Source organism: Antechinus flavipes, chromosome 3 (genome assembly GCF_016432865.1).
Source record: "Antechinus flavipes isolate AdamAnt ecotype Samford, QLD, Australia chromosome 3, AdamAnt_v2, whole genome shotgun sequence".
NCBI classification, from domain to species: domain Eukaryota; kingdom Metazoa; phylum Chordata; class Mammalia; order Dasyuromorphia; family Dasyuridae; genus Antechinus; species Antechinus flavipes.
Genome location: NC_067400.1, coordinates 49632053 through 49653498, shown reverse-complemented (window position 1 = coordinate 49653498; position 21446 = coordinate 49632053). Strand labels below are relative to the sequence as shown.

Here is a 21446-nt window from a genome sequence, read left to right as displayed (position 1 = left end):
CAAATGAATTTATTTTTCTGGACTTCCTTTCATTTCTAACAGACATTTAATTTGGTCACCTCAAGATAACTTTATCCCTCTAAAAAAAAATTCAGTTTATTAGAACTCTTTACCCTTCTTCCTATCTGGTTCTCTCTTGACATTTTTCACTATGTCCCCAAAAGCAATGAAAAGATGCCTGGTACATGTAAGTAGACTGTCACATATTTACCAGGGATAACTTGTGAATTGGAAATAGCAAAAACTGCAGCATCAAGGACAATATAATACAGTGTAAAAAACATTGAATTTGGATTTGAACGACCTCAAATTCCACTACTGCCTCTTATTACCGGTGTAACTTTGAGTAAATCTTTATTTCTCTGGGACTCTTTCCCCATATGCCTTCAAGGATCTTTCCTTGCTCTGAGTCTATGTTTCTATGCAGAATCAAAAAAAAAAAAAATCTAGTTACAGATTGAGAATCATTAAAAACTTTAGTACTGCTTGGTATATAAAGAAATTTAAATGAAAGACCCCCAAGCAATTGCATAAATACCCTATGGAGAGTTTAGAGTAATCTATGAAAAAGATGATATACATAGAATCAGAAGCCATGGATAGGTCACAATCTGCTTTAGCATCAGTGAGCTCACAGATCCACTACAGTATTGACACATTGATTACACAAGAAAATTTCATGCTCTGGGCTTGGAACCCTTACTGTGGGGCATGACATTAAAACTCTGATCCCTGTGGATAGCTGCTTTCAAATTAATCTTAAAGATGAAAGGGTCCTATTCATCAATCAATTCCTAAATGAACTTAAAAATCAATAAGAGTTTTGTGGGCATCCCAACTGAAGAATAGGCAGTCTCAAAAATCTATAACCCACTGAATCAGAAGCAATTATTTTTTCCTAACTCTCCAAGCAGATGCAGAAGAAAAAAATCCATTGTTTAGAGAATAATACTTATGACTTACATAAGCTGAGGAGGTCTCAGAAACTCATAAATACCTATTATTTTCTTCATTGGAAGTATAGGTGAATTCTTTGTTAAGCGTCTTACAGTAAAGAAGTCTGGGGGTAGTGATGGCTCCAGACAATACCAATACCAGATATCTATATAAACCAGGATGTGCCTGGTTTACTAGGAGTTTAACAATTTCTAGGACTTATTAGTTCCTCATTCAGGAAGGAGACTAATATTTTCTCTTGGTCTCATTTTCCTGCCCTCATTGCCTCTTTAGTGATGTTCCCTATATCAGAAACTCCCTATACATCCCTGCCCATCAACCATCACCATACCACTATTCTTTCCAAGACTGAAATCCTACCCTGTGTGTGAAATAGAATGTTGGCTCCTTCAGGTATAAGGTATATTTGTTTGTTTGTTTTGGGCATTTCTGTCCCCAATCCCTAAAATGTTTAATACTTAATAAATACTTGTTGAATTGAATTGAATAGAGGATTAAGACAAATGGCTAGATTTCTTCTCTGATTCCTACATGAACCTATATGATTTAGATTATGAAACCTTTTTCTTGGTGGAAAAGACATTTTTGGATTGGATGATTCCAAATAGCCCAATGTAGCTGTTTCTAGTGCACAGCCTTCCATCCATGAGAGGAAGCCTGGTATGGCAGAGATAGTTCTGGATCTGAAATCAGGAAGACCAAGGTTCAAATCAAATTTTGAATTGAATTGTTATGATCCATACGTGCCTTCTTAGACATGTAACTTTTTGCAACTCTAACTCATTGATAATTTACAAACAAGTTCAGGCAACACCCTTGTGATGACATTGGTCCTCTTCAATAAAGAAGGATAAAGGAGCAGCTAGATGGTGCAGTGGACAGAGCACCAGTCCTGGAGTCAGGAAGATATAAGTTCAAATTCATTCTCAGCCACTTAACACTTCCTAGCTGTGTGATCACTTAACTCCAACTGTCTCACCAAAAATAAATGAATGAATGAATGAATAAAATAAAAATATAAGAAGGATGAATAACAACAGCAAAACAACTTTGGATATAAGTAACCACAGAAAGGTTCTATGCAACTTAATGCTTTTTAAAAACAATGGTAGAACCCAAAGAAAGAACACTGGGAAATGAATATAAACTGCTTGCATTTTTGTTTTTCTTCCCGGGTTATTTATACCTTCTGAATCCAATTCTCCCTGTGCAACAAGAGAACTGTTCGGTTCTGCACACATATATTGTATCTAGGATATACTGTAACCTATTCAACATGTAAAGGATTGCTTGCCATCGGGGAGGGGGTGGAGGGAAGGAGGGGAAAAATTGGAACAGAAGTGAGTGCAAGGGATAATGTTGTAAAAAATTACCCTGGCATGGGTTCTGTCAATAAAAAGTTATTAAAAAACAAACAAAAAAACAATGGTAGGTAGAATCTGAAAATGCTATTCTGAATACAAATGCTAACTAACAGTGGGGGATAAGCCGAACTGAACAACATAATAACAATCAGCAGCAGATATTTCTAAGGAGTTAAGGCTTCAAGAACTTTGATTTGATCCTTTGGAAGAATGAGATAGGCAAAATCATTGTTCTTAATTATCTTCCCATCCCTAGACCTAAAAGCTAAGGATAGGGATAAGTTTGAGAACAGCAACTGGTTTGTGATTTTGTTGTTATAAGGAATTCTCAGGTGTGGATTGTCTGCTTTTCCTAGGTACTAAGAGTCAAGTGTCCTGAAACTTTTATTTTATGTTTATTTAGTTTTTAACTGATGATTAGGTAGACCACTGTGAGTTTAAATACAGTTTGTATTAAAGAAAAAACTTGAAGTCAGGCCTTCCTGGTTCGAAGGGCAGCTCTTTGTTCACCGTGACACTCTGCATCATACAAAATTGGGAGACTTAGGAAGTGTTTGTTGAATGCACTACTTGGGTTGTTATTCTCTTTAGTTCTACTTAAATATAAAATTTGGAATGATTTTTTTTTTAATATTCTTAACCCAGTTTTCCCCAAACTGATTTTGGATTTGGAATTGAGTATTTGAATTGGTAGAAGATAGGAAATATACAAAGAATAGGATAAAAGAGGGTCAGGGAAATTGTTCAATGTAAACAAAAAGAGTTAAATAATATTTTCACATTGAATTTGAATAAATGATAATTTTATGTTACCAATTCATATTTAACTGTTTAGAAGAGAAAATATCAGATAAAAATTTCCACAGAAAGCCTTATTTAGCATATATGAGAATGTCGACATGGAGCACAGTTTGAAGAATCTTGTGCTAAATAAGTGTTCTCTGAAGTTTAGGAGTGCTCATTTGTGTCAGGCTTAATTTGGGTTGGAATACTTTTTTGCAGATGGACATATTTTCACATATGGAAAAAATGCTTTGATGGATCTGTGGTATCTGTAGTGTGGTTTCTCCTGCTGCTGGTGAAGATGATGACTCAATCACACCTTAGTATCTGGAGTAATTCTTTCCTGTATCCTTCCATAAATCATCCATAGCGGATTTACCCCAATGACAAGGGACCTCAAAGATGATCAAACACCTTATTTTGTAGATGAAGAAACTCAGGCATAGACGTGTTAAATGACTTGGATGAAGCCACACAGTCAATAAAAAACTGAGCTAAGATTTAAATTCGTGTTCTCTGACTTCAAAATTAAGATTCTTTCCATTGCCTCATGGTAGGTGTTCTAAGAGTTGCCACTGGGCTGTTGGGTCATTCCTGAGCCATCATTCTAAATCTATAAAACTTTCAGGAGAGTGGTCTGTGATCATATCAAAGATATGGTTGATGAAAAGGCTAATGAAACAGCAAAGGTTTGTGGACAGTTTTCTAAAGCAGAATACACAATGAATCACTTGTCCCTTTTCTACTTAAGGAGCCATCCTTTATATTACAGAATACAAACGGGAGGAAGTAGTTTAACAAAATCAATCAACATTATAAAGTTCCACCTGTAGTTTCCATATCTATCTATACTTATACTTTATAGTTATAAAGTATCTCAAAAATATTAATGCAGCATGATATCATTATATCATATTACATTATATTTTGTATATAAAGCATATTTAATATAGAAAATAGCAATATATACCATGTCATGTACAATGTATTTATATTGATTAATAGTGATATGATATAAAATGTTACAGATTTTATTGTTTTTATGTTACATATTACCTATAATATGTTATATATTTTAATTTTTTTTTTTTTTTTTTTTTACAAATTGAAGGTGTGTGGCAAGCTTGTTAAGCAAGTCTATTGGTACTATTTTTCCAACTACATGTGTTCACATTGTGTTTCTGTTGATAACTTTCACAATATTTCATTTTTTTTTTTGGTTATAAGTATTGTAAAGCTACTATTGTAATTGTTTGGGGACACCATGAATAGTGCCCATCTAAGAGAGCAAAATTAAACAATAAATGTGAGTGTTCTGACTGTTCCATATACCAGCCATTTTCCCTTTCCTCCCTCTCTCTCTCTCCTCTCTCCTCTCTCCTCTCTTCTCTCTCCTCTCTCCTCTCTCCTCTCTCTTCTCTCCTCTCTCCTCTCTCCCCTCCCCTCCCCTTCTCTCCCCTCTTCTCTCTCTCTCTCTCTCTCTCTCTCTCTCTCTCTCTCCATACCCATATAGGCTGAGGTTCCATAGTTGCTCCTCTTTGTGAATGGCATTATACTAATTATGTTAAGTCCTTCAACACTATAGAACTTGAATAAGATACATGATTATTCAAAATTGATTGACCTAAAAACCTACATGGGAAAAATCAGATGGATGAAAAATATTATGTAGATTATGATAAATAGCTGCCATGTATAGTTCAAAGAGCTAGTCCATCAGGATACATAATTTTCAGAAATGGTAGGAATGGACAATAAGTTAAAGCCATAATTAAATAGAAGAAAATATGATGAATAGCTTTGGGAAATTGCTCAGAACTATCAATATTATTAAGCTTCTCCCTGAAAGAAAAACTCATCTTAAAAGAAAATAAAACACCAATATCCTTTCAGGAAAACTATATGGCAGTGAATTATAGGATCAAATAGTCTCTGAAAGATAAAATCATGGATCACCCAAAGGATCTTGGGAAGTTTCATAGTAGACGTAAGTAGGCTGTAGTGAATTGTACATGAGAAGTCATGTAAAAGATATTATCCTAGACATGTTTCCCCAGGGTGAAAGAAAAAGAGAAAGCAACAATTATGTAACAAGAACTAAGAATAATGGTTTTACCACCTACATGCTCCATTAGTATGGACACAAGATAATAAGGCTAGAGGAAGGTCCTTATCCAATCAGGAGAATTCCTGTCAAAGATCTGTGTGAAGCTATTTAGTAAAAGATTTATGAATAATTGAATTGAGGGATAAGAAGGTGAGAAAAGGTTGCATTCTGAACCAATGAGCTTTCTAGTCTGCTGATTGTTCAAGATACCATTCTTTTTATCTATCACTCTTTACTTTCCCTCCCTGAGCAATCCATCTACTTTTAAAAACAAATATTAAGTTCATAGTTAGGGGTTTTATGGCATTGCTATTAGTGACTTTTGCTTGACAAGGGGGAAATTCTCAGCTTGGAAAGAGGGCTTAGGAAGGAATGATTATGATTCCAGAGACAACTCAACCCAGATAACTGAAGCAACAAGGCACCTAGAAGGAAGGTGGGAGGCAAGATGGCCAGGCAGATCAAACCATTACTGCCGCCTTGACCTCTATGTTTCTTTAGACCTAGCAGAGCCAGTCCAGGACCCTTTTAAGAGACCCCAAGAGCCTTGGGATCACCTTGGGAAATGACTCCTGTAAAGGAATTCCTGGCTCCTGCTACTCTAGATACCACAGCCTCAGTTACTGAAGACCCAGAAAAGACAGTTCCTGTCACCAAAGTATTTGGCACTGTCAAATGATCCAACATCAGAAAATGATATTTTATCTGTGAAAATGATCTTAAAGAAGAGGCTCCAATGAGCTTTATTACTCCACCCTATGCACTGTGAGACCTTTCTGTCTGATTTGCAAATGAAAGCTTACATGTTTCTTGTCTTTACCTCTAGAAAGGGGGTTCTTTGAAAGAAAGGACTGTCCTATTTTTCTGTTTATATCCACAGTGCTCAGCTTAGTGCTTTGTACATAGTAAGCACTTTTAAAATGCCCTATTTATTTAGACTAAACTTGATATTAACAATCAAAAGATCTTTTAAAAAGCTATCTTTTTGTAGCATCAACCAAAGAAATCACTCCAATGGACAATGACTCAAGTAATCTTAGGTGTGAGATAAGATGGTACAGGGTAAAATAGCAGTGACATTATTTTGAGCCCAAAACGAGTGGCCATGGCAACCTTTGATGGAAAATATAATCTCATTAAATGATCCAGGTATCCACTTAGTTTTCCAATTTCCTTTGCTTATGAACCAAAGCTATGAGTTTATGTGTCATTTGAGTTTTGGTGAAAGAAAGCAATGATGGTAATGGCAGCCTCAGAAAGAAAATCTCAGACTGATTCAATCCTTCATATCAGAAAGAAATGGACTGATTTTATTCAAACGCTGCATTTCATATATGCTATTTTGTGGACATAGGAATAATATCTTTTCTCTGAGATTGTGATTCATAGAAAGAGTTTCAAAAGTCATCTAACACCCTAGTTTTATATAATCTAACACCCTAGTAATAGATGAGGAAATAGGCTTGAGATATTATATGACTTGTAGGTCTAGAGACATGTGACTTATCCAAAGTAACCCAGCCAGCAAATGGCATACATGTGACATAAACTCAATTTCCTTTACCAGTAAATCCATAAGTTTCAATTTTAAAAAATGTTACTCCTGTACATATTCATGGCTCAGAATGGTTCTATGATAATCCTGCCTGGTTGTATATCTTCCCATTACTAAGATCGCTTAAGTCAGCACTCACGGGGTTAATTCCTTTGGAGGGAAGCTGGCCAAGTCTTTGAAGTAAGAGTGATTTGAACATTGAGCAAATACTTCTGGAAATCAGAATCCTGCAGCTGTAGTTGACTCTCCCACAGCTGCATCATATAAATTGAAAGCATTTTGGATCTAAGCAGGAAACAGGAAACTCATAAAATGAGAATATACTCCTCTTCACTAAAGTAGAGCTGCCTCATCATGGCATGAGGGTGAACCTGGATCATCAGAGACTCAGCTTGTTGAACACAAGCTTGGGCAGGCAGGGCCTGTTTACCAAGGTGGGGAAGCTTATGCCCAGGGATGGAGTGTCAAAATTTATATCACCTACCTAAAACTCGAATGTAAAGCAGCGGTCATCAAAACCATTTGGTACTGGCTAAGAAATAGAGTGGTGGATTAGTGTAATCAATGATTACAGTAATTTACTGTTTGATAAACCCTTAAACTCCAGCTTCTGGAACAAGAACTCACTGTTTCACAAAAATTGCTGGGAAAACTGGGAAATAATATGTCGAACACTCAGCGTAGACCTATATCTCACACCTCATAACAAAATAAGATCAAAATGGGTACGTGATTTGGGTGTAAAGGGTGATACTATAAGTAAATTAGGAGAGGAAGGATAATTTGCCTGTCAGAGCTTTGGAGAAAGGAGGAATTTCTGACTGAAGAAGGACTAGAGAACATTATGAAATGCAAAATGGACAACTTTGATTATAGTAAACTAAAAAGGTTTTGCCCAAACAAAACCAACATAAACAAAATTAAAAGGGAAGTACAAAGCTGGGAAAAAAATTTTTACAACCAAAAGTTTATGTCACCCAAGGACAAGTTTATCCTTAGTTAGGGGTTCATTAACCAGATGGTTGATCAGCAAGTGATCTTTTTTCCTCCCCTTATGCTTTAGCAAATCTTAGCTTTCAGACTTAGTAATTTCCTAGTGGGGGGGAGTTATCATTTGTGTTGGTGGAGGAATTACTCACACAAATAAAATTACACATCTGGAAGAAGAAAAAATAGTCTACATGTGGTTGAATGAATGCATTTCCATAACCATGAAAGATAACAGTATTTCTGTTAATATCACAAATATCACTTTGGTTCTCAAGCATTTCCTAGGTGCTTAATTAAGTTTAGGGGCACCTAAGTAGCTCAGAGGATAGTGTGCTGGGTCTGGAGTTAGGAAGATCTGAATTCAAATGCAAGCTAAGGTATTTACTTGCTATGTGATCCTGGACAAGTTAACTAAGATTGTTTGCCTTTGTTTCTCATCTGTAAAATGAGCTGGAGAAGGAAACGGCAAACCTCTCTAATATCTTTGCCCAGAAAATTCCAAATGAGATCATGAAGAGTTGGACTTGATTGAACTGAACAATTAATCTTACATATAATAGGATACTTATGGAATCATCTAATCAGATATCATACCCAGGATGAAACACAAAGATGATCTGGGCAAAGGTTCTTAATGTGGATAAATGTCAGATTGTTTGTGAAAGTGGATGGTGAAAAAATTATACCTTTATTTTCACTAATCTTTGGTTTCCTTTGAAATTGTATGTGCCTTTTTTATACTTAAAAAATAATATTCTTAGAAAGACTTCCAAAGATGTTCAAAGTCCTAGGTAAAAAAATACCTGATTCAGTACAACCTCCTTATATTACAGATAAGAAAACTAAAGATCGAGAGATTGGATGAGTTGTTCAAGTTCACACAGTTACTTCAGAGGGAGATTTTGAACTCAAGTTTTTTTGTCTTCAGAGTTAATGTTCCTTTCTCTGGATCACACATTTTAAATTAAATTTTGACTTTGTATACAGACAAGGTATGGAGGAATTACGTTCTAATATACATAAGGAAAAGAGACTCCTGTAGTCATTTCTGGGATTCATCCTTCTTTCAAAGCAAAATAACATCTGGAGGAATAGTAGAGCTCCAATTAGGCAAGCATTGGTTGAAATAGACTGCAGGTATACCAGACAAGAGGAAAACAATAATTTTGACTTCCATTGAGAACATCTTTTTCCCATAATGGAATGGAAATGTACAAAGAATAGCAAACAGATGGATAGAGCATTACTGTATCCTAAGAGATCCATTTACACCCTGACCATACCCATTTTAAGGCTTTATGCTACCATCACATATGGGAGTGTTCTGGGACACCCATTAGTTTTTTCATATTATACATAGGAAGAAACAATTCTTTTTCCTTCCAACACATTCTGTCTCTAATTGAACTTACACATATGGATGAGTAAGACTTCCTAACACATTTTTACACAAAAATGAGATTCAGAGCCTCTATCAATAATCATTTTAATTATGTCTTCCCAAATGGAATTAGGGTTAATGACAGGCAAGTCAGTAGGGTAATGTGGTGACAAGTAGAAGTTGAAGGAGATGGGGGGGGGGTGGATTTTCAGCATTAGTAATACTGAATATTGACCAAAATACCTATTTCAGTTCACTTCTAAAAATAATTAAGTGTCCATCATGAGCAATCCACTGTGCCAGGTACTTAGAAAATGAAAATGAAATAGCTCACAATCTAGTAGAGAAAATAAGACCAATACACATACTTATAATACAAATTATAAGACAATTCACATTTATGTTGTAGCTTCACACTCAAAAAGTGAGCTCCTCATAGTGGATGAGGTCAATTTTGCCTTGTACAGACCAAAGAGCTAAGGTGAATTCAAATGACTGGTTCAATGTCACACAGCAAGTATTATAGTTGGAACTTGGATTCCGGTATTTGGATTCCAAATGCAGGTTGTCTCTTTTTACTACACCAAAGTGCTCACCAGTATAAATGAGAAAGCCACAGAAACTACTTCCATTTGCTTTATTTCCTTTTCTTCTTTTTCCTACAATATCCCCCTACCAATCTTTTAACCCTTTCCTTTTAAATCTCAAGATACATCCAGTTATAATATAAGTAACTATAAGTGATAAGTATGGAGAGAAGATGAAATTTAGTTCACCCGTCTAGTACATCAATTTTCTTTCCCTCTGGAATGATTTTTATATGTAAAAGAGATGATTCCCATATTTTGTCTTTGTTTGAGCCTGTGTCCTCATGTTATGGGCAATTTGATAATATAGCACTAGAAGGTCTACAACAAGCCTGGAACTGGGAAGGTTCATCTTATTGAGTTCAAATCTGGCTTCAGACATTTACTAGCTGTTATGACCCTGGCCAAATCACTTAACCCTATTTATCTCACATTTCTCATCTGTAAAATGATCTGGAGAAGAAAATGGCAAACCACTCCAGTACCTTTGCCAAGAAAATCCCAAATAGGGTCATAAAGAATTGGACATGACTGAAAAATAAACGAACAACAAAATCTCCCTATTTTGTCCAGACTAGAAGTATAGCAGCTACTCAATGAGTTTTAATCCCAGTACCAATAGTACAGAAGCTTTAAGATGCTCTATTTCTGGCCTCTGGTCTGGTTCCACTCCCTGTTCCCCAGGGGTTCATCATACTGGCACCAGAGTTGGTAAAAATAAGTATTCAGTTTTAGCCTATTGCATCTCAGAACTCCAGAGCTTAAGAGATCTAGCAGCTTCATCATCCCTACAAGCAGGGATTGTGGGAATCCCTGCCACCATGTCCCATAACCTCCTAACTTTTCCTGGGATTCTTCCTTCCAGACAAAATAAAATTTAGATGACAGATAGAACTATTATTAGTCAAGGCAAAAGGGAAGAAATACTGGCTTCAAAACAAGAGTGATAAGATACGTTATAAGACACATTTTCAATTCTCTGCTCACTCATTTACCTTGGAGACATCCTTTCATTCTATTTTTCTGAAGTACTATTGATGAGTTTTTCATGATGAGCAAAGTATATCAAATGAGAGTTAATCATTCAAGCTCTCTGCTGAGTTCACCAAAAATTGGTTGAGAGGAACTCTGAATCACGTAGAAGGAGTTAGATTTAGATCTAACTGTGGCTTTCTAAATGATAAATATTAATTGATGATAACACCTTAGCTTAGCTAAGTGGGAGAGAATTAGAGAAGAACGAGAAAAATGTAAGACGTCCATAAAACATGGTTCTCTTTTATCAATTACTGAGTCACAAAATAATTGAAGAAGTAAATGAATAATTATGGAATGAGATTAACTAAGGGATTTAGGGGGATTGAAGATTCTAAGTTTTATTAATTGAGCAGAGAGTGAATTAGGCACGTTGTAATATTATGACTAGACTTCCAGGAAAAGGGAAAAAAAAACGTTCCTCATGTTTGTTCTTAAAACATCAGGGACTGTCACCTCCTACTCACTGGGTCAAGGTTAGAATTATTGAATTACAGAATTTTAGAACTGAGTTGAACCTGGAGTCATCGTTTAATCCAATTCCCTCAATTGTCACATCTGGGCTTTCTCCAACACATATCATAGGAGAATCCAGTGGAGTTGTGACATGATTTATTAGACATGTCTTCTAGGCCAAATTTGAATGACTGTGTTCTAATAGACTCACCCTTCAAGTAGGCTGACATCTGCTGTGAGGTGAGTTGCAAGCCCAACTAAGATACAAAAATCTCCTTGTGGGAGAGGCAAACATAAAGTAATGATCATCATCATCATGATGAAGAAAATAATTATGATGATGACGACAGCTAAGATTTATATGATATTATCTTATGGTGAAAGCCATATACAGCCAGAGAGAAGTCTGTAGGAACTGAATGTGGTTCACAAAATATGTTGTTGTTTGGTTGAATTTTATTTTCTTTCTCATTTTTTTCTTTTTTGATTTGATTTTTCTTGTGCAGCAATAAATGTATGCATTTATTGGATTTAACATATATTTCTACCACATTTAACATATATTGGACTACTTGCTATCTGGGGAGAAAGGGTGAAGGAAATTGGAACACAAGGTTTTGCAAGTAATGTTGAAGAATTATGCATGCATATGTTTTGAAAATTAAAAAGCTTTAATAAAAAAAGGAGTAATGCAAGAATTATAAACCATGAGGGAGGAAGTAGGGTGGTGATGGTGATGGTGGTAATACTTTTCTCTTTATAAGAGGTTCTTATTAAAAAACAAGTCCCCTTAGATTACTTCAATTTTTACTAAGCAGTTTGACCCTCCCCTCCCTTTGTCTTCCATAATCCCATTAAGGGATCATGACAACAGTGGAAAGCATACTGACTTTGAAGACACATCATGAGTTCTAACTCTGCCACAGGGCAAGTTACTTAAATTCTTTGAACCTCAGTTTCCTTACGTGTAAAATTAAAAATTAAGCAAAGACAAGAGCAATTCCTGCCCTCAATGAGCTCACATTGTTTCATAGAATCGAACCCTTAAACCAATAAAGGAATAGTATTTGAAGGAGCCTGCATTGACAATTCTGGGGAATCAGGAAAGATTTCCTATAGAAGATGTCACCTGAGTCTCATTGGAAGCCAAGAAGTATGTGCATTTCTGGCATGAGGAACAGCCTGTACAAAGACACAGAATCAAGAGAAAGAATTGGGGAACAACAATTGGACCCATTGGTAAGCATAACATAGTATGTCTGGAAGGTTAACTAGAAAATGGTTGTCAGCAGCTTTAAATTCCAAGAAGAGCAGCTATAAGATGTTTTTTTCTCATTTTAAAGATGGAGAGTATTCAAAGACTTTGTAATAAACTCCCTATGACTTTACATGGTTTCTTGCTTTACAATACTTTAATGTAACTATGGTGATATATTGTTTAACATGGAATTCTTTGTATTTGTGCCTTAATATACTTCAAGAATGTAAGTACCAAAGACAGCAGGGATGTTGTCTAACCTAAACTTTTTTTCCCCTCCACCATTGCACAGAAGAGCATTTTGCATAAATTAGGTCCTTTATAAGTGTACATTGAATGAATGAATGAACAAAAACAGAGCTGTTCCTATTACTTATGCCTTGTAAGAAATCAGACTTCCATACACAACTCAATTTCTTTCCCTTTATTTAAAATCAGTAGCTATGACTAGAAAGCAAATTACTGAAAAGATTAGGAGACCGACTTTTCCAATGTAATGATACCATTTAAATCATTCATTTATTCATTATAACTTTTAAGCACTTATACAGAGCACTAAATTGGATGCTAGGGAGATACAGATATAGGGTAGCCCAAAAGTCTTCGTAAAGTTTTAATCTTTAATAGCTAAAACCACACTAAGTCTTTTGGGATACCCTGTATAATTAAGTTTAGTCCCTATAGTATGGCCTTAATGTAAGACTAGCCCTTTTAGAAGTACCACTCATTCTTTCACTCCATTAAAGCACCCTTCGATGTACTAAAATGAGATTTTGCTCAATAATTTTCCAGTTGCCTGAAAGATTATGCAGCTCCCAAAATATCTATTCTGTCCTCATGAAATTGCTTATTATACACTGGGAGAATCTGGCTTAACATGTGTTGGCAATAAAATAAAAATCCATTTCTCCAGAAATTTCCCTGAAATGGGTTAATTCATGAATAGTAGAGGAAAATATCATTTTCTCAATAACTTCCAAAATTTTTTCTCCAAATAATTAAAGAGATAAAAAAGTACATAAGAGAGATTTTTTAAAATTAAAAACTTTAAGAAACATACAATACAGAGAAACCAATGGCAAAGAAAATGATTCCTGTCTTTCCACTGAATGAAAATTACAACTCCTAAGTTTGAGCATCATTTTAACATGGATGTGTTTTTACACCCTCACCTATGTCCTCTGGGAAATGATAGATATGGAAAATCATCATGGCAACATTAAATCATCAATTAGGAAATATCATCAAAATAAGTACTCAGTACTTTAAAAAAAGCATGTTCTGGATAGTTACCTGGATCTGTAGCAGACATCAATGAACCGAAAAATAAACAGTCAGTGAAGTGAAAGTCTCCATTTCTTAGCTGGCCCACATGTACCATCGCCTTCACGAAGCCATACATTATTAGCCTGTCAAGGAAGAAATAAAATCTTCAGATGTCAAACTTCACTATAGTTGCTTTGTCATAATTGGCTGGTCACCATCTAGTATAAAGATTCTCAATGTACGTCCAGCCCAACTTGCCAATAGTAGCAATCCACTTCTCTCTCAGCTGCTGATACATGGAATTGGGACCTTCAGGCTACCAATCAAACACCATTAATCTGGCCACTTGATGACAGGTGGCAAGACATTTAGAGACATTATTTTTAAAACATGAAAATAATATATAAGAAGATAAAGGAAGCAGGGATTGTGAAAAATAATCAGCTGGGTGAGAACTCCTACAAATTTATTCTCACAAATACTCTGGTATCAGCAGCCATATTGACCTTGACCTTATCATATATCTTTCAATCAATTGATTGCTTTTCTCCTTTCTTTGTTTTACATCTTAAAAGATTAAGAGAAGTGTTCAAATTACATTCTGTCATTATCACTGGAAGAAAATTAGATAATCATAGGAAAATCAGTCAACTAGTCACTTTAAAAAATCTGCTCATAATAAAATTCCATTCTTACTGATAGTTTGTAAGAAGCCATAATTCAATTATCTTTTGAAAAAATTCCCAAGATAGAGTCTACCACTCCACTTTCTTTTCTAAGTTTTAACTAGTAGAAGAAAAATTCAAGAGGTTGTTAAACTGAGTTTAAATATCTTTAAGAATCAATGGTTCCACTTAGAGTCCTCCATTTTTGCTTATTTCCTAAGTTTCCATGGCCAAAGAATTTGTTGTCAAGTGGTCTAGACTTTAAAAGCAGACAAAAGCTCTTATTAGGATGAAACTCGTTTTAAAAAAAAGAATAGAAGCAGCTGAGAGAGCTGACATGCTTCTCACTTAGTACTAAGGATTTTAGGTTCATTTCCACACTGTAGCAATAGAATATAGAGTTATAAGTAGGATATTTACTTATTCATGGATGTTTTGATTTTGCCTAGAACTGTGATGTCGTTGCTATGGGGAACTCACTCACAATTCCAGATGCAATTAAATAATCTATCTGTAATTTGTTGTCTTTCTTAGAGAACTGCTTAGAAGTTAAGTGACTTGTTCATGACCACAGAATCATTAAAATGTAAAGGTAAGGCTTGAACTCAGGTCTTCTGGAATCTAAGACCATCTTTCTATTAACTACAACCCACTGTCTCTCCTCTATATCTGTGTAAATTTCTAGAAAACTATATTATTGCATTAACAGAAAGAGCAACTTTATACAAATTGAACTATATGCAGCATGTCCCCAAAGTCTTAATGTATCTTTAAACATTAATAACTTTAGCAATATAAAAGCTATAAACTTACCAAAAGAACACTTGGAAGTTTCATTATTTATGTGTCTTTTACACTTACTTAGTTTTGTGAATTTTGAATAGCAAATTTTATATTTTGATTTTAACAAGAAAGGATATTCTCTTAACGTCAGAAAAAAACAATTCAATTCTTGTCTCTGATGATTACCTGTTTAATCTTGGTATAAAGTTATTTAAACTCCTTGGGGCTAATTTTTGTCATCTGTAAAATGAGGTTAGAGCTAGAGTCTGAGCTTCTTGTTAGCTAGAGATCTATATTCCCATGTCACCTTAAAGTCTTGTTTTATAGATGAGGAAATGGAAGTCTAGAGTCAGTACCCTAAAGCCACATCTCTTCCATTTGAAAGACTGACCCATGGATGTGTTCACTAGTCACTTTTCTAGTTTTTCTCATCTGTGTTTTGACAGTAAAAGAAATAATCACAACAGATCTGAACCTTCTCATAAGCAACTCTTTGCAGAAATGCCTTCCCTGAATTATGATATAATGTTAACCGACCTACACTTTAAACCAAAAGTTGATATAAGAAATGTCTAGGTGAACAGTGTTTCTCTGTCTTTTGCAAAAGTAGTTGAAGAAACTGTCCATTATATTATCCAATGTTCCTTATAACAGTATTCACCTGATTAATTCCTTTTAGAGTGAAATACTAGGAAAAGTTTGCATCTGAAGAGAAACATATATTTCCTTTTGCTCAGAAAAGAACAACTTTATAACTCAATATGTTTCTTCTTTTGCCTTCTCTCAGAATTAGATTTATTCTTAGGAATTAATTCATTTTAGGTATCTGATAACATCTACTTCTCTTTTCTTTTTAATCACTTTTATTCTTGTTTGTTGTTCTGTGTATGCCCCTCACCCATTTGGCTGTTTTATACGGTTTTAACATTATAAATTGCCTCAAATCCTTTTTTGGATTCTAAGAAATGAAACAAATGATGAAAAGACAGATGTCTTTGAACATGAACATAGACAGAAGGCACAGATATGCAGATAACTGTTAGTAATTATAAATCTAATAGTGTAAATATTATAAAAAGGCCATTGAGACTAATCAACTCACAAAAGATTCCAGTTTAGTTTTTTTTTTTTCTTTTTAGGGAACAAGTGCAGTAGAAAAAAAGATCAGAAAGGGATCACAAGTCCTAGCCTCAAGTGCCAGTTCACTATTAACTATGTGGACAATCTTGAGGAGTTCATTTAATTCCCTGGACCATAATAACTTTAGCTGTAAAATGAGGAAGATGAATTAGTTAAAATTCTAACAGTCTATCATTCGTTGTAGGAACAATATAGAAAAAAGAGAGTATTAGATTAAAAAAAACTAAGATACTTTAAATATTTTGATCAATGTATCAAGAAAAAATGAGGAATCTTTTGCTTCAAAATATTATTTTACCCTCTTGTAGTTTCTGAAATGACCGTGAGAAGACTTATTCAAATAAGTTGCTCATGAGAGTGGAAAATTAACCCAGAAGGAATTTATAAATTGTTATACTAAAGAACATTTAGCAAAAATACTCATGGATAGCAATCTGGAATTATGCCCAAAAAGTTATCAAACTTTGATCCAGCAGTGTTACTTCTGGGCTTATATCCCAAAGAGATACTAAAGAAGAGAAAGGGACCTGTATGTGCCAAAATGTTTGTGGCAGCCCTGTTTGTAGTGGCTAGAAACTGGAAAATGAATGGATGCCCATCAATTGGAGAATGGCTGGGTAAATTGTGGTATATGAATGTTATGGAATATTATTGTTCTGTAAGAAATGACCAGCAGGATGAATACAGAGAGGTTTGGAGAGACTTACATGAACTGATGCTAAGTGAAATGAGCAGAACCAGGAGATCATTATACACTTCGACAACGATATTGTATGAGGACATATTTTGATGGAAGTGGAATTCATTGACAAAGAGACCTCACTCAGTTTCAATTGATAAATGATGGACAGAAGCAGCAACATCCAAAGAAAGAACACTGGGAAACGAATGTGAACTATTTGCATTTTTGTTTTTCTTCCCGGGTTATTTTTACCTTCTGAATCCAATTCTCACTGTGCAATAAGAGAACTGTTCGGGTCTGCAAACATATATTGTGTCTAGGATATACTGCAACATATCCAACATATAAAGGACTGCTTGCCATCTAGGAGAGGGGTGGAGGGAGGGAGGGGAAAAATCGGAACAGAAGCAAGTGCAAGGGATAATGTAAAAAAATTACCCTGGCATGGATTCTGTCAATAAAAAGTTATTATAAAAAATACTCATGGATAGAGTAAGATATGAGGAAAGTTTTGGAATCTTATGATATATAATATGGGAGCAAGGTAGCACAGGCAAAGTCAGTGGACAATGAAAAATATGATGTGCAATCAAGACAATTCTACCTACTCTCTGTAAGACAAGCCTTGAAAAACAGTATATTTAGAGTACCTTGTAAGCAGCTAATAAGTGTTGAATGAATCAGGAAATGAAAGTGCCCAGTTCTTTGTCCAATTGATATTTACATGGCATTAATATGTTGTTGGTGGGTTTTTTCACAATTAATGTATGATGAGTATAGTTGAATCACAATATGCTCATATTCCAGGGATATGGACAAGCTGAGATTTTAAAACAAATTTATTGGTATATTTTTGTTTTGTTTTTTTTTTTTTGTTACCTTCATATAACATATCCCCACTCTGACTCTCAGAAAGTCATCCTTTATAACAAAGAATTTTTTAAAAAGGGAGAAAAATTCAGTTAAACCCACCAACATATCAATCAAATCCAATAATGAATCTACTATCCCATATCCATTATCTCTTGTAAAAAAGATAAAGATTTTTATCCCCATATCAATTCTTTGGAGCCAAACTAGGTTATAATAATTTCATAGTATTCAGGTTAAATTATTTTGTTTTTGTTGTTCTTTCCACATATGTTATTATAATCATTATGTATATTGTTTTCATAGCTCTGTTTATTTCACTTTGTTTCAAGTCTTTTAAATCTTTCCTTGTTTCTTTATATTCATCAATTTTTATAACATGTAATATTACTTTGCATTCATATACCACATTCTGTTTAGCTATTCTCCAACTGATAAACATCTACTTTATTTCCAGTTTCTGGTTAGTACAAGAAAAAAATGCTGTTATAACCATTTTCATGGACATGTGATCTTTCCTAATTAAAACAAAATTCATGACAATATTCAAGTCAAGTATCCATTTTGTGTTTATTATGGTATATGGCTTAAGACACTGGTCTAAACCTAATTCCTGCCAAATTATTTTCTAGTTTTCTCATTGATTCTTTTTAAATATAGGTATTTTCCAAGTAACTTATGATCTCAGGTTTATAAAACTCTGGTGGGTACTGAACATAATAGTATCTCATTCATCCTTATCAAGTCTGTTCCATGAGTTTAACTGTGTATTTTCTAGGTAATAACAAACAGTTTTCATGATTTCTGCTTTATATCAAAATTGGAGTTTTGGAATGCTATTATACCCTTCAGTCTACATCTTTTCTTCCTTCCCACCATTATTTCCCTTGAGATTCTAGATATTTTGTTCCTCCAGATGCATTTTATTATTTGGTAGAGCTATGTGAAATATCTTAGGGATAATGGTTTAAGATGGAGAAAAAATGTAAATGTTTAAATGACTGAATCATTTTAAAGCATTTAATCTCAATTTCAATGTCTTTTTAAAATAATACCTTTCAAAATAGCCAAGTCAGGATATAAATAAGCCTGCAGTAAGTGGCACCTGTCAATTTTCTGAATTGCCAGTGACATTCTGAGGAATAGTTTCAACTGAGAATACAAACTACTGGAGCCAGTCCAGTGAGCCTTCAAAAGAGTCACGTCCTCACTGTGACAGGATGTGAAACTGGTTCTTTTATGGAGTTTACTATGCAGTCAAGAAATGTAGAGCAGAGACATATTGGACACAAACTGTAAGCCTCATTTCTTTTTGGGGGGGCGGGAAGGACAGAAATACACTCACCAATATAAAGAGAAGACTTTCTATGAGATTTTTTGCTTTCATATTACTTCCTAATATAAGAAAAATGTATTACATGATTATTTGATTATGCAGGCTATAAGTGACTATATACTATCACTAAATCAAATTGGGTGCTTAGAGGATTTCTAGTTTGACCCTTCATTTTACAGATGAGGAAAGTGAGGACCAGAGTTTCAGTATTTTGACTGGGTTCACACAGAGTAAGTGGTATTTTGAAAGTTCATTTTGAAAGATTTCCATATAAAAGAAGTGATATTGTACTTAATGAATTAATAACTCACTGGAAATCTTTTACTATAATGTGACCTTAGGATCATTTGAACCTAAGGTCAGAATGTGAATTCAGGACTTCTGACTACAAATCTAAAGCCCTTTCAGCACCATCCTATTTTTATATAATGGTGGCAGATATTCTATCTATGGGATAGTAGAGGTACAGGCACTAAGTTTGGAATCAGAAAGACTCATTTTTATGAATCCCTATGGCTTCAGACACTAGCTGTGGGACCCTGGGCAGGTCACTTAATCCTGTTTATTTTAATTTCCTCATCTGTAAAATGAGCTGGAGAAAGAAATAGCAAAGCAGTATCTCTGTCAAGAAAATACTAAGTGAGGTCACAGAGAATTGACACAACTGAACCAATCTATTCAATATTTACATATATTTTTATGGATGTGTTATGAGGTCATAATCACACAGTGTCTGAATCAAGATTTGCCTTTGTAATTAAAGCCCTAAAATGAGTTGATTGATATAGCACCATAGGTATATATAAAAATACATACATATATACATACATATATAGAGACACACACATATATACATATGTATGTATGTACAACTAGAGTTGTGACTTCATGGAAATCACAATGAAGAAATTTTCCTACCACTGCAAATAAGCTTGGAACTATACCACACCACCCCTTCCCCATCCCAGGGATCCAAAGATAAATTTCAGGCTTCTGAACTTGGATGGGAAAAAGCTGACCTTTATTTTACTAACTTCTAGTTAAAATTTAGCACTCCTTAAAAAAAAAAAAACATCAAAAAATGTTCTATTGATGTGTTTTGTTTTTACATTGCAAACATTTACAGATTATTCCCACTTTGTAAGCAATATTCCACATCTGTATCATCCCTACAACTCCTAAAAAAATTAACAGAAACATATTTTCTTTTCCTTTCATGTCCCAGTCCATTGTTAAAAAAGAAAAAAAAAACAAATTTTCTATAATAAATAAGCATAATCAAACAAAATAATTGTTGGATACAGGCACACCCATATGTAAACAAAAGAATATGAGCATTCAAGGCACATCAATAGGGGGGTATGTGTGTGTGTGTGTGTGTGTGTGTGTGTGTGTGTATGTATTCTACACCCTAAATCCATCACCTCTCTCTAAAGAGTAGCATGTTTCATTATCTACCCTCTGAAACCATGAATATTTTTTATATTGATCATAGATCTCATAGCTTTCAAAATCTTTTATTTTGACAACATTGCTTTCATCATATAAATTGTCCTCCTTGTTCTGCTCATTTTATTCATCAGTTTATAAAAGATTTTAAAATTGTTCATTTTTATAATATTCATATTATATAAACTTGGCTTTTTTTTCCTTTGAGAATTATCTGGTCTTATATACTTAGACCATGTATCAAATAGGCGATGGTCCTTTTTTCTTATAAATTTGGATCAGTTTCTTATATGTCTTGGAAATGAGAATCTTATCAGAGAATTCTGCTGCAAAGATAATTTCCCAATTAATTGTTTATACTTTAATCTGAGTTTTATTAGATTTATATGTAAAGAAACTTTTACAATTTCATGTAATCAAAATTACCCACTTTAGCTTTTGTGATCCTTTCCATTTCTTATTTGATCATGAAATTTCCTTCTGTTCATAAATTTGATAAGTATTTTTCCATATTTCTCTAATTTGTTTATGATATGACCTTTATATCAGGTTTAGTACCATTTGAAGTTTATCTTTGTATAAGATAGAGGTGTTGGCCTAAATCTAATTTCTTCCATACTGCTGTCCAATTTTCTCAGCAATGTGGGTTTTTTTTTTTTTTTTAAATCAAATAGAGTCCTTATCACAGCAGCTGGAGTCATTGTGGTTATTGAATTCTAGGTTATTAGATACATTTGCTTTTATACATTGTGTGCCAAGTCTGTTCCCCTAATTAATCTATT

The 21446-nt window shown here is 34.3% G+C and overlaps 1 protein-coding gene across 1 annotated transcript in view; it reads right to left on the bottom strand.

Moving 5' to 3' along the window:
- SLC9A9 (solute carrier family 9 member A9) overlaps positions 1 to 21446 on the bottom strand; it is a 719994-nt gene that overhangs the window by 530032 nt on the left and 168516 nt on the right. Inside the window, exon 5 of the mRNA XM_051983329.1 lies at positions 13767 to 13882. Within this exon, the coding sequence (XP_051839289.1) occupies positions 13767 to 13882 (116 nt within the window). The remainder of the gene's footprint in view (positions 1 to 13766; positions 13883 to 21446) is intronic.